This window comes from Danio rerio, chromosome 25 (genome assembly GCF_049306965.1).
Source record: "Danio rerio strain Tuebingen ecotype United States chromosome 25, GRCz12tu, whole genome shotgun sequence".
Taxonomy (NCBI): domain Eukaryota; kingdom Metazoa; phylum Chordata; class Actinopteri; order Cypriniformes; family Danionidae; genus Danio; species Danio rerio.
In genome coordinates, this window is record NC_133200.1 from 39,490,001 (window position 1) to 39,505,315 (window position 15,315).

At 34.0% G+C, this 15,315-nt stretch overlaps 1 protein-coding gene across 2 annotated transcripts in view; it reads right to left on the reverse strand.

The window, feature by feature from the left end:
• Positions 1-15,315, reverse strand: part of wwox (WW domain containing oxidoreductase) — a 345,467-nt gene that overhangs the window by 46,417 nt on the left and 283,735 nt on the right. The window contains exon 9 of one of the 2 annotated variants that reach the window (XM_073941921.1): positions 11,668-11,928. Coding sequence (XP_073798022.1) covers positions 11,920-11,928 — 9 coding nt within the window. The 3' untranslated portion in view covers positions 11,668-11,919. 2 annotated transcript variants of the gene reach the window in all.

Here is a 15,315-nt window from a genome sequence, read left to right on the forward strand (position 1 = left end):
AGCAAAATGGGATTTAAGAAGTAAATATTTGATATTGATGTAAATATATAGAAATTGAATATCTATATTCAGAATTATGAATCAAACATGTCGATATTTGCTTTGAAAAAAGAACAGAGTCAAAAACCTAAGATATTAGATGATATGGTGGACAAGAAACCCATTGAATGCAACTTGGAAAATATTACTTAAGAAAATATTAGAAATTAATATAAATATATAGATATTTATTATCTATAGTCAGAATTATGAATTACACATGTCGATATTTGCCTAGAAAAAAAAAGAAATCTAATATATTACACGAAATTACAGTGGTAGACGAGTTTACCATTGAATATACACAGCAAAATGTAATTTAAGAAGTAAATATTTAATATTGATATAAATATATAGATATTCATGATCTATATTCAGAATTATGAATCACACATGTCGATATTTGCTTAGAAAAACATCAAATAAAGACAAAAATCTAAGATATTAGACGAAATTACAGTAACGATTGACCCATTGAATACACATAGTAAAATGTGACGTAAATATTAGTATGGCAGAAGCTGGCGATTTACTAAAAAATAGAATTAAATATTATATTCAGATTTATGAACCACATCCGTCAATATTTGCTTTGATTTTTGCCTCTATTTGGCGTCTTTTCTAAGACAGACTAAATTACTGTGGAAGACGAGTTATGCGCTAAATACAAATAGCTAAATGTGAATGAAGTAAATATTTTTGTGACAGGAGGTGGTGATACACAAAAAAATAAAATTAAATATTATATTCAAAATTATGAATCACACATGTCAATATTTACTTAGCAAAGATAACAAATAAAGACAAAAAACTGAGATTAGACTAAATAACTGTGGTAGACGAGTGTTTCATCGAATACACATAGCAAAATCTGACATAAGAAGTAAATATTTTTATGACGGGAGCTGGTAATATACTAAAAAATGGAATTAAATTTTATATTCAGAATTAAGAATCACACATCAATATTTGCTTAGAAAAGACGCCAAATCTAAGATATTAGACTAAATTACTGTGGTAGACGAGTGTCCCATTGAATACACATAGCAAAATGTGATTTTAGTAAATACATGTATGACAGGAGATGGCGATATACTGAAGATTTGAATAAAATACTATATTCAGAATTATGAATCACTTATGTCAATATTGGCTTAGAAAAGACGTCAAATAGAGCCCAAAAAAAAATTGTGGCTGAAAAGAACAAACTGACATCATCAGAGAAGCAGCCAATCCAAATGCAGAAGCAGATGCTCAGATTCAATTGTAGATTATCAAAACTTTTGCGCAGATTAGTTGACCTAAAAAATAACAATGTGTGTGAGCAAAATAAACATTGCAGCTGTGATGCCGTGAAAAAAAAATTACTGTAAAATAAAGGACGTTAAATTACAGAAATTTACCAAAAGTTTAATTTCTGGTAAATTTCTGTAATTTAATGTCTTTTATTTTAGAGTAAATTTCTGTAATTTACGGCCACTATTTTATAGTAAATTATTGTAATTTAATGTTCTTTCCTTTACAGTATATTCCTGTAATTTAATGTTTTTATTTTACAGTAAATTTCTGCAATTTAACAGTTTTTATTTTACAGTAAATTCCGGTAATTTAACCATATTTTACAGTATATTCCTGTAATTTAATAGTTTTTATTTTACAGTAAATTTCTGCAATTTAACAGTTTTTATTTTACGGTAAATTCCGGTAATTTAACCATATTTTACAGTAAATATCTGTAATTTAATAGTTTTTATTTTACAGTAAATTTCTGCAATTTAACAGTTTTTATTTTACGGTAAATTCCGGTAATTTAACCATATTTTACAGTAAATATCTGTAATTTAATGTTTTTATTTTACAGTAAATTTCTGCAATTTAACAGTTTTTATTTTACAGTAAATTCCGGTAATTTAACCATATTTTACAGTATATTCCTGTAATTTAATAGTTTTTTATTTTACAGTAAATTTCTGCAATTTAACAGTTTTTATTTTACGGTAAATTCCGGTAATTTAACCATATTTTACAGTAAATATCTGTAATTTAATAGTTTTTATTTTACAGTAAATTTCTGCAATTTAACAGTTTTTATTTTACGGTAAATTCCGGTAATTTAACCATACTTTACAGTAAATATCTGTAATTTAATAGTTTTTATTTTACAGTAAATTTCTGCAATTTAACAGTTTTTATTTTACAGTAAATTCTGGTAATTTAACCATATTTTACAGTAAATATCTGTAATTTAATGTTTTTATTTTACAGTAAATGTCTTCAATTTAACAGTTTTTATTTTACATTAAATTCCGGTAATTTAACCATATTTTACAGTAAATATCTGTAATTTAATAGTTTTTATTTCACAGTAAATTTCTGCAATTTAACAGTTTTTATTTTACAGTAAATTCCGGTAATTTAACAATATTTTACAGTAAATTTCTGTAATTTAACAGTTTGTATTTTACAGTAAATTTCTGCAATTTAACAGTTTTTATTTTACAGTAAATTTCTGTAATTTAACAGTTTTTATTTTACAGTAAATTTCTGTAATTTAACAGTTTGTATTTTACAGTAAATTTCTGCAATTTAACAGTTTTTATTTTACAGTAAATTCCGGTAATTTAACAATATTTTACAGTAAATGTCTGTAATTTAACAGTTTTTATTTAAAAAAAAATTTCCAGCACTACAGCTGCCCACACCAGTGAAGATGCACAGGTCCTCTCTGCCGGCTCCAGACTTTTGGCAACTTTGACGCTCTCGCCACCTTTGGTGTGAACGTACGGTTATGTAAAAGTGCAAACTGTTTTTAACTAGTATATCCTTTTAATTAAAAATACACTTTCTGTTCATTTTTTCTTAATCACAGATCAGTTCCTCTTTCACCCTCAAACCCCTTGAGTGGAAGCACTAAAAACAGCCTATCAGATAACCCTCTTTTTTTTCTGTCCAACCCCGCAGATCTTTCATGTAAATTGTCCTCTAGCGGAGTGTTAAAAGCGAAGGCGCTCTTGATTAGACAGTGGGAATGTAAGTGAAGGGTTGTGATTCACTGATCAGACGGCGAGTGTGTTATCACGTTAGCCGAGCCTGTAAAAGCCGGATAATGAAATGTCAGAGAAACAGCAGATGAGAGGCCGGCCAATGTTGCCACATGAGCCGCCCACCTTCCTCAGATGAATTATGACATATTACACACATTATCCGCAATTAAAACAGCCTCAGATTGGGCAGGACGGCCTCCATCTCCATCTCTCTCTGCTCGTTTAGTCTGGAGTGTCTGATGGCGGGAGAGTAATTTGATTAACCTTTGCGCTGATGAATCTAACAGGGTCTGTCTTTTTCTAATAAGGAATTAAACCTGTAACCGCTCACACGCAGAGGTCAACAGGGAAATAGCTTTCGATATAAAACAGGAGAGATCGGGATTGTTATGAATGGTGGCATCACTTTACAATAAAGTTCATCATTCATTTTCCTTCGGTTTAGTCCCTTTATTCATCAGGGGTCGCCACAGCGGAATGAACCGCCAACTATTCCAGCATTTATTTAACGCATCTAATGCCGTTTTCACCGGTTTCACGTTAAATTCATCACGGTTGTTGAGAAGTGTTTACGATTTATTAACCGTGTTTCTGCATGCTGAGACTAATAAACAAGCACACTAATTAACTTTGACTGAGGCTACAACTAAGTCAAGTTCGTTATCCCCAATGGAGGGACGTGTACCGCGCTCACACTTTACAACCTAGTTGAGATGACGGAGCTTCAGTGACCACAGGAAATGCAAACAGCTGAAGATTAAGAAAGCAGCAATGAAAAGTACACAGGTTTGCAAACCCACCTAAAGTTAAAAACAATGACACAGATGAGAGCGGTCATGAGGTGAATGTTGATCCGCCAGCCGAGATCGATCGAGTGTTTTCGGAGAGAGTGCTGAAAGACTCGGTGGATCAGCTGTTTAATGAATCTCAATACGCTGCATTCACTGCGTTCAACGCAAATGTCGGCTAAACGTAAAATCTCAGTTGCTCATTCGCAGGAAGACAATGAAGCCTCTTGTGTTGAGCCCAATGAGCCTTACATCCAAAAATAGAGCAAGGGTGTTCGTACGGTGACATTGCTTTGACTCACATGCTGAAAATGGCGGACGTGAAACAACAAACTGAGGATGTGGTAATGCACGCCTGTCGATCAATATTGGGGGACAGAGGGGCCGCACACCTATGTCATGCTGCGGTTGCTCTAAAAACCGTTCCAATTGGTCCACCGTTTTTATTTTGTTGAATTGAAAAAAAAAAAAAAAGGACTGCATGTGTTGATATCAGCCCAATATGACGCTTTATACACTATACCTACACACGTCTGTCCAAACAGCTTGAAAAGTAGATTCTTCCCCATAGGTGTCCTTTAAAATGTGTATTTTAATAATGCATTAGTAAATAATTTTAATAAAAATCATTAGCCTTGTTAAATAAGTTTAATAACTGGTGTAAAAGTATTGCTGATTTTTAGCTCATGTTAATAAATACATTGAATATTGCAACCTTTTCGTAAAGAGTGACCTGAATAACATACTGCTGTTTTTGCAGTACAGCAAACTATAAATAGTGTTGTCAAGATACTGGAATTCAGTACCAATCAGTACTGATTTTTTAAAAGCGTCCATTTGAGCCCTGTTGAGCGCGTTATTAAACTGCGCTGAATGGTCATTGTGTTAGCATGCTCAACAGAAATGACTGTGATTGGCTGTGAAGTTCATCAGTTCACCGAACTCACCACTGTTTACTGAGTGTAAACACAGATACAGACACCAGAGCCTTTTAAAGCAAAGATCTTCTGATGGCTACTTCCAGCAGGATAGCGCAGCATGTCATAAAGCTCAATCATCTCAGACTGGTTTCTTGAACATGACGATGAGTTCACTGTACTCAAATGGCCTCCACAGTCCCCAGAGCTCAATCCAATAGAGCAGCTTTGGGATGTGGTGGAACAGGAGATTGGCATCATGAATGTGCAGCCGACAAATCTGCAGCAACTGCATGATGCTATCATAGAGCAAAATCTCTGAGGAATATTTCCAGTAGCTTGCTGAATCTCTGCCATGAAGGATTAAGGCAGTGCTTAAGGAGAAAGGGGGTTTAACCCGGTACTAGGAAGGTGTACCTAATAAAGTGGCCAGTGAATATAAATGTACTCACAAACATATGAATAGCTGACTTGCACTGAAGTGATCTGCCACTGGCAGCACTAACCAGCAACATGCATGAGTATTTAGCCTGCAAATGTAAATGAAAGCCGGTGCTGGTGTGTGTTGGGAAGCAGGCGGTCCTGCAGCGAGTCTGAAAGCCCAGCGCTTTTAATTATTTTAATTGCCTCGTACAGAGCTGCTGCCAACAGTGAGCGTCATCGCCAGCCAGCAGTCCAGATATCAACCTAAAACAACCCAACGTCTGCATTTAGAGGCTGCGTGTAGGAGTTTTCAGGCATTACTGACTTTTTACTGGCAATGTGTGAACAGCTTGTAAAGAAACATTAAAAACCGGGGCTTCTTTGACTTGAAAATTAAAAACATGCGAGGTTTACACTCCTGAAAGCTTCGGTAGAAAGGGAAAAATGCTTATTAAAGTTGGTGTGAATTAGAAGTTTATGAATGATATTGTTATTATGTCCAGCTGAGTATTGAATATTGATTAGGGGGTGTGGTTTCATTTTTGTGCGGCACAGTGGCTCAGTGGTTAGCACTGTAGCCTCATGGCAAGAAGGTCGCTGGTTTGAATCCCGGCTGGGTCAGTTGGTGTTTCTGTGTGGAGTTTGCATGTTCTCCCTGTGTTGGCGTGGGTTTCCTCCGGGTGCTCCGGTTTCCCCCACAGTCCAAACACATGCCAACATGCTAAATTGGCCGTAGTGTATGAGTGTGTATGTGTGAGTGATGTGTATGGGTGTTTCCCAGTACTGGGTTGCAGCTGGAAGGGCATCAACTGCATAAAAAATATGCAGAAATAGTTGGCGGTTCATTCCACTGTGTCACTCCTAATAAATAAGGTAGTAAGTTGAAGGAAAATGTATAGATAATTTCATTTTTAAACCCCCACCACCCACCTCTTCACTCATAGCAAACTAATGCTTTTGGGGGGGCGTGGCTAAGAATATTTCCCCAATCAGAGTCATCAAAGTCTGTGTTTCTCAACCATGTTCCTGGGGGACATCCAGCTCTGCACATTTTGTATATCTTAACCAAACACTCCTGATTCAGATCATTAGCAGAGACTGAATGATCTGTAATGTGTGACAAAGGAGACATCCAAAACATGCAGTGCTGGTGGTCCTCCATAAACATGGTTGAGAAACACTGGTCTAGAGTGTAATTTATCTGTTATAATCAAACTAACACCGTGACTTAAATGAGCTCATCTGTCAACATAATGACATTATCCAAATGACCTAAAGACTAAACTTGTAACATTGTTAATCTGTTTATTTTTGATGCACATTTTGAGGCTCTTGACATATTTGCAAAGCATCAATCCATTATAATAAACTGCATTTATAAATTTCTTTCGAGTCAAAATGTGCCCAAATGGGTTATAAGGGTTAAGCAAACAACATGCATGCATTTCATGTGCGTGTATACCTCGTATTCCTTACACTGTAGGCACAAAATGTCCCCACAAGTATAGCAATACCAGTAAATTCTGACCTTACGGGGACATTTTTAATTTTTCAGCCTCCATGAGGGAAGCGGCTCATAAATCAGACAGAATTAAGCATTTTGAAACTGTAAAAATGCAGATTGTTTCCTGTGAGGGTTGGGTTTAGGGGTAGGGGGAGAGAACATACAGTCTGTACAGTATATAAATCATTAGGTCTATGGGAAGTCCCCATAAAGATGTGTGTGCGCGCGTCTGTGTGTGTGTGTTTTCGCCAGCAGGCAGAGCTGGTTCACAGATTAAGCTGTCAAGTGGAGATAAAGCAATTGCGCATCTATCAGCCATATTTCACACACAACACTGTGGGCGTCTCTGAACAAACACACACACACACACACAGGCACACACATGGAGTCACAGTTGGGCATCCTCAACACTTATCGTCTGTGTTAGCATGGTGTCAACCTGCATGTCAACACACAAAACACACAACACACACACGCGACCCGAGGCACAGTAGTGAGAGCTGGATAAAGACACACACACACACACACACACACACACACACACACACACACACACACACACACACACACAACGCGTCCCTCTGGAGTCCATCAGAGACACACACACATCTGTACCTGTCTGCTTTACACCTGCTATTAAAGTCAGCGTCAAACTCAACTTCTGCTGCTCTTACATCTGTGAAGGACACGCGTGTGGGCGGGGCTTATTTCTGTTCTCGTGGAATTGATTGAATGCTTGTGGTTTGCTAGACACCAATCAGAGAAGACATGGTGGTTGAAGAGGGAGGATATTTAATTAGTTCCAATACAACATTAAGTAAAAGAAATAGCCAAACACTCCCATTCAGATATTCTCCAAACAAACACTACTAATTAATACACTTCACCTTTCAGGAGAAATTTGGATGTGACCAGCATAAAGGCAGCGATCAGATTAACGAAATCTAATTTTGGGGAGGTAGCAAAAAACATATAACCAATTAAAAAGTATATATTTGCACTGGTGGCGGCGCTAGAGAGTTAAGTCTAGAGACTGCAGATTTGATCAAAATAATGTTCATAACCCCCTCTTTAGATGCACCAATGTTCATAACATTGCTGCCATTGACTCCCATTGAAACACCAATCCCATCCAAATTTTTTGAAATGGCGGGGGGACTGGGGAGTTTGTTTTAGAGACTGCAAATCTGGTCAGGATAATGTTCATAACAATCTTTTTAAATGCACCAATGTTCATAATTTTCCCATGTACCTTTCACAGGGCTGCCACTGACTCCCATTCAGAGACATCGCCTACTAATCAAAGCAATCATATAGCGAACACTCTTCACCTTTCAGATCAAATATTCAAAACACATCAAAATAAAACCCAACCAAACTTTATGCACACAAACAAGGCTAAAATTGAGTGATCAGGGCTGTTTTAACAGGTCACGATCAACACATGAGCTAATATCAGTTTTCAAAGCTCAGCCAATCAGTCAAATGACCCAAATGTTTGAACTTGTGGTGGCGCTACAGAGTTAGTTCTAGAGACAGCAAATTTGGTCAGGATAATGTTCATAACCCCGTCTTTAAATGCACCAATGTTCATAATTTTCCCATCTACCTTTTACAGAGCTGCCATTGACTCCCATTGAAATATCAATCCCATCCTATTTTTTTTGAAATGGCGGGGGGACTGGGGAGTTTGTTTTAGAGACTGCAAATCTGGTCAGAATAATGTTCATAACAATCTTTTAAATGCACCAATGTTCATAATTTTCCCACCATTCACAAGGCTGCCATTGACTCCTATTCAGATATGTCGCCTACTATTCATAGCAATCATATAACGAATACTCTTTATTTTCCAGAAGAAATATTCAAAATACATCAAAACGTAACCCAACCAAACTTTATGCAGGCAAACAAGGCTAAAATTGAGTGATCAGGGCCGTTTTAACAAGTCAAGATCAACACATGAGCTAATATCAGTTTTCAAAGCATATCCAATCAGTCAAATGACCCAAATGTTTGAACTTGTGGTGGCGCAACACAGTTAGTTCTAGAGACAGCAGAATTGGTCAGAATATTGTTGTGAAGTGTTCCTTCAAATGTACCAATTTTCATAATTTTCCCATGTACCTTTCACAGGGCTACCACTGACTCCCATTCAGAGACATCGCCTACTAATCATAGCAATCATATAGCAAAGACTCTTCACCTTTCAAAAGACATATTCAAAACGCTTTAAAACAAAACCCAACCAAACTTTATGCACACCAACAAGGCTAAAATTGAGTGATCAGGGCCGTTTTAACAGGTCAAGATCAACACATGAGCTAATATCAGTTTTCAAAGCACATCCAATCAGTCAAATGACCCAAATGTTTGAACTTGTGGTGGCGCAACACAGTTAGTTCTAGAGACTGCAAACTCGGTCAGAATAATGTTCGTAAGTGTCCCTTTAAATGCACCAATGTTCATCATTTTCCCATGTACCTTTCACAGGGCTGCCATTGACTCCCATTCAGATACATCACCTACTAATCATAGCAATCATATACGCTCTTCTTTCAGAAGAAATATTCAAAACACATCAAATTAAACCCAACAAAACTTTATGGACACCAACAAGGCTAAAAATAACAGATCAACGGCGTTTTAACAGGTCAAGATCAACAAGATCATGTGTTAATATCAGTTTTCCAAACACATCCAATCAGACAAATGGTCATGATAATGTTCATATCCCCCTCTTTAAACGCACCACTACTCAGAATTTTCCCATGTACCTTTTACAGGGCTGCCATTGACTCCCATTCAAATACCAATCACATCCAAAACTGTTTAAAATGGCGGGGGGACTGAGGAGTTTGTTCTAGAGACTGCAAATCTGGTCAGAATAATGTTCACAACAATCTTTTTAAATGCACCAATTTTTATAATTTTCCCATGTACCTTTCACAGGGCTGCCATTGACTCCCATTAATATACGTCGCCTACTAATCATAGCAATCTTATAGCAAACACTCCCTAAAACACAAAAAAAATCCAACAAAACAGCTATAAATAATCTGCTTTTTTTTTGTTTTACCTCAGACTGGCAGATATAAACCTTATTAGCGCACGCGACTCCTCAACGCACGTACGGCATGACTGATCGGGGCCGTTTTAGCAAGTCAAGTTTAACAAATGAGCTAATATCAGTTTTCAAAGCACGCTACGCATCCAATCAGTCAAATAGGCTGGCCGACAGCGAGCGCTTTAAGTGTGTACCTGTTTGAAGGAATCTGTGTGTGTCATGGAGTAAACATTCATCACGCAGTCGGGCCCTCAGTATCGCCGCGCCGGGGCCTTCAGACCAACAGTTGTCTTTAATTACGCCCGCAGATAAAGCCTGACGCAGACACGGGCCGCAAGATTAACTGGCCTCCTATTTGATCACATTTGACTAATTCCAGACATAAATCTTCAGGAGCTGCGGACGCACAGCAAGACCATTAACCTCAAGATGACAAGTTTGTTTTCCCCTTCAAGTCTCTGCAATCTGTGTATGGGTCAAAGATGAAAAGGGTTTTCAAGCATCCATGTACATCAGAAGGTGTCCTCTGTGGTAAATGAATAAACAAATAAACAAATAAATAAATAAATATTTATTTATTTATTTATTTATTTATTTATTTATTTATTTATTTATTTATTTATTTATTTATTTATTTATTTATTTATTTATTTATTTATTTATTTATTTTCCAAAATATTTAATTTTATTAAATAAGTAGAAACGAATCTTGGAGAGTGAATAAATGTAATAATAATAATAATAATAAATAATAATAATATTAATTATAATTATTATTATTATTACTATTATTATAGTAATAATTATTATTATTATTACAATAATTGCTATTTTATTTTATTATTCATTTAATTCTATATTTTATTTAATATTTTGTGTAATTTTGGCATTGTGTTGTTGCTGTTGTTGTTATTATTATTATTAATATTGGTGTTATTATCATTTTTGGCATTATTATCATTTATGCATAACTGTTGTTTTATGTTATTATTAATTTAATTCTATATTTAAATTATATTTATTTTAATATTTTACGCATTTTGGGTAATTTAATTTGATTTGATTTAATTTAAATTTAATTTTAAAGGAAAATTACATTAAGACAGCCACTAATTAATAAACATTTATTTGTTTTTTTATTTGTTTATTTATTTATTTTCAAATATTTTTAATTTTGTTTTATTATATGAAAAGAATGGAATATTGGAGAGGGAATAAAGGTAATAATAATAAATGTAATAATAGTAATAATAATAATAATAATAATAATAATAATAATAATAATTATTATTATTATTATTATATAAAATTATTGTTTTAATATTATTATTATTATTATTGTTGTTGTTGTTGTTGTTGTTGTTGTTACAATAATTGTTAATGTATTATGTTATTAATTTAATTTAATTTAATTTTAAAGGAAAATTACATTAAGACAGCCACTGATTAATAAACATTTATTTATCCATTTATTTTCAAATATTTTAAATTTTGTTTTATTATATGAAAAGAATAGAATATTGGAGAGGGAATAAAGGTAATAATAATACATGTAATAATAGTAATAATAATAATAATAATAATAATAATAACATACAATTATTGTTTTTTTATTATTATTGTTGTTGTTGTTACAATAATTGTTATTTTATTATATTATTCATTTAATTAAATTTGATTAAATTTAATTTAAATTAATTTAATTTAAAAATTAAGTCAAGGCAGCCACTAATATCAGTGAACTAACACTTAAATTGTACAAGAATTTAGTCTTGCAAATTTACAACAATAATCATTTGATTACACGTTAAAAGACTTGCAATTTGACCCTAAAATACTCTTTAATTGTGGTCTGAAGCTCAAATATAAGTTACCCTGAACACCATTCACCCCATATTTTGACCTTTTATTTCTTTAAAACAATACACACTTTACTACTATGCAATAAGCTTCTGTATAATAATTAAACTTCCGTTATTAAAATCACTAAATTTAATATCATGCAGACACCAAAATGTGTCGTCTCATCGTCACTCAAACAAAATAAAATGCAATAATCATGAAGAGCAGAAGTGCAGCATCACTGAAAACCTCTGCAGTTCCACCAGAAGCTCAAATGAATCCGCGTGTTGTGTTTTCATTTAGCCTTTGGAAAGGAAGAGATTAAAGATTAAAAGTTGGTGTCAGAGAATTAGGTGGATATGCAAATAACGGCGTCGAGTGTTGCTCGCAAACGGCTGAATGAAATGAAAAACCAATTAGCTGGAATTTGCATTTGAACTAATTGGATCTCCGTTTAGCGCAGCGGAGTTCAACAGTTTAGAATTCAATCTGATTTGCTCTCTGTCTTAATTCTCGGCGTGAGGAGATGATCTCATTTGCATAATTTGGGTCTTATTTGCGACTGTACGAGCCGGAGGAGGATTTACAGCGGATCTGCAGAGAAAGAGACTTGAGTGCGTGTGTGTGTGTGTGTTTAAGAATACAGAAATATACCTAAGCACGCTAATGTTTTTATAATGAATAAGCAAGAGTACTGTCATTAATGAATAAAAGAATAATCATTAAAAAACAAAACAGCTTTTCTGAAGATTAGAAAGTCACTAGTGGACGAGTTATAGTGCACTAGTTCAGAAGATTCTTATGTATTAGTAAATGTGATCATGTGAACTTTTTTTAGGCTTTTTTGTTAAATTAAATTAAATTAAATTAAATTAAATTAAATTAAATTAAATTAAATTAAATTAAATTAAATTAAATTAAAATTAAATTAAATTAAATTAAATTAAATTAAATTAAATTAAATTAAATTAAATTAAATTAAATTAAATTGTGTTGGAAAAAAATGTTTCCAAAATTATCAGGACCTTTATTTTGTTTAGTTTTGATATACAAAAAGTAAATATTAATAAATAAACAAAAATAAATTAATCAAGATATGCCACAAACATTTTTTTGATTGGGTGTAAATAAATGCCATGATGACCTAATATTGCTAAACTCATTTCTCACTTTTCTTTTTCTCTATTATTTTTATTAATATTATAAATGATGCCGTTTTTTTCGTTTTTGTTAGCTTATTTGTTATTTTTGTTTTGCTTTTATAAATAAAACGAAAAAGTGATGCTGAAACGGATTGCCTAAAATATTACTGAAACCGTGTGTTTAGTTATAAGCTGACTTAAGATACTTCTCAGAAAACCACACAAAACTTGTCCAGGACCTATTTATTTATTTTATTTATTTATTTACATACATATTTATTTATTTATTTATTTATTTATTTACATATTTTTACATATTTATTTATTTATTTACATATTTATGTTTTTACATATTTATTTATGTATTTATTTACATACTTACATATTTAATTACTTAACTATCTATTTATTTGTTATTTACCCAATTATTTATCTAATTGTTTATTATTTATTTGTTTGTTTATTTATTTACTTATTTATTTATTTACCTATTTTTTTATTTACCTACTTATTTATCAACTTATTTACTAACATACCTATTTATTTATTTATTTTTTATTCATCTTTGTATTTGTCTATTTATTATCTAATTATTAATTTACCTTTTATTAATTTACCTATTAATTAATTAATTTATTTGCCTACTCATTTATTTATTTACTTACATTTTTATTAATTATTTTAATTATAATACCTAATACATTTATTTGTATGTTTTTCAGCCTACTCATTTATTTAATTATATATTTATTTACCAACTCATTTATTTATTTACCTACTCATTTAATAATTTTTGCCTACTTATTTATTTATTTACATGTTTGTTTATTTATTTTTTTTATTTACCAACTCATTTATGTACATACATTTTTATGGAACTTAAGTAAACTAAAGTTGGGCTTACTAAATAACTAAAGTAAAATTGCACAAAGTAAAACAAAATTACAAAAAGTGGTTATCACTGTTTGCTTTTATCATGTTATATATATATATATATCTCAAATCAAACCAATTTGGACTAGTATTTAACAAACCACCTGAGTTAATAATTGCAAATTGTGCATATCAGATCATCTAAACAATAATAATGGTTGAAATGTATCTCCAGTATGGTGTGCTGATGGAGTTGTTCAGCTTCGTTCCCTCATGATCATACTGTTGTCTACGTAGGCAGTACGTGTGCGTTTCAGAGCGGAGCTATTGTTTCTGTGCGTCTCTAAACCTCTGGTAATTACACACACAGACACACACAGACACAGACACACACACACACAGACACACACACACACAGACACACACACACACACACACACACACACACACACACACACACACACACACACACACACACACACACACATATATGCATGCCTTTGCTGATTCGCTCATGTACACACGCATGGCATTCCTCCAAATAAAGCATGCAAATGGCGTGTTGGAGAAATGTGGCCCAGAGTGCATAATTTAGCAGAAAAGGTGTCTGCGAGAAGGGGAAAGGCCGTGATTATGTGTACAAAACAAGAGGGACAAAACACCAGAGACGGGAATAATAACCAAACATGAACTCTCAAACCCTAATGATGACACCAGGGACGCCACCGCCACTGCTGCTGAACCAAGCACAAACTGCTGCTCATTTGTAAACAGGTAACCATGCAGGCCAGGTGTGTGAGCATATGCACCAGTGTGTGTGTGTGTGTGTGTGTCAGTGTGTGTGTGTGTGTTAAGTTTGTGTAGTGTGCATGTTTAGTGTGTGTGTATCATTGTGAGTGTGTATGCGTGTCTGTGGTAAGTGTGTGTGTGTGTGTTCAAGTGTGTGTCAGTATGTGTAAGTATGTGCATGTGTGTGTGTGTGCATTTGTGCATTGTGTGTGTATGTGTGTGTGTGTGTGTGTTAAGTTTGTGTAGTGTGCATGTTTAGTGTGTGTGTGTGTGTGTTTGTGTGTGTGTGTATCATTGTGAGTGTGTATGCGTGTCTGTGGTAAGTGTGTGTGTGTGTGTGTCAGTATGTGTAAGCATGTGCATGTGTGTGTGTGTGTGTGTGTGTATGTGTGTGTGTTTGTGTGTGTGTGCATTTGTGCATTGTGTTTGTGTCTGTGAGTGTTTAGTTTGTGTCTTGTGTGTGTTTAGTGTGTGTGTGTGGATTTAGTGTGTGTGTGTGTCTGTTTAGTGTGTATCATTGTGAGTTTGTGTGCGCATGTGTGTGGTAAATGTGTGTGTGTTAGAGTGTGTGTATGTGTGTGTAAGAATGTGGATGTGTATGTGTGCACGCGCATTTGTGCATTGTGTTTGTGTCAGTGAGCGTGTGTGTGTGTATGTATCATTGTGAGTGTGTGCGTGTTAGAGTGTGTGTCAGTATGTTTATGTGTGCATTTGTGCATTGTGTGTGTACGTGCATTTTTGCATTGTATGTGTGTGTCTGTGTGTGCACGTGTGTGTGTTAGATGTATGTGTGAGTGTGTTTGGAGTGAGTGTTTCAGTGTGAGTTTGTGAATCTGTGCATTGTGTGTGTGTTAGATGTATATATGTATGTGCGTGTGTGTGAAATG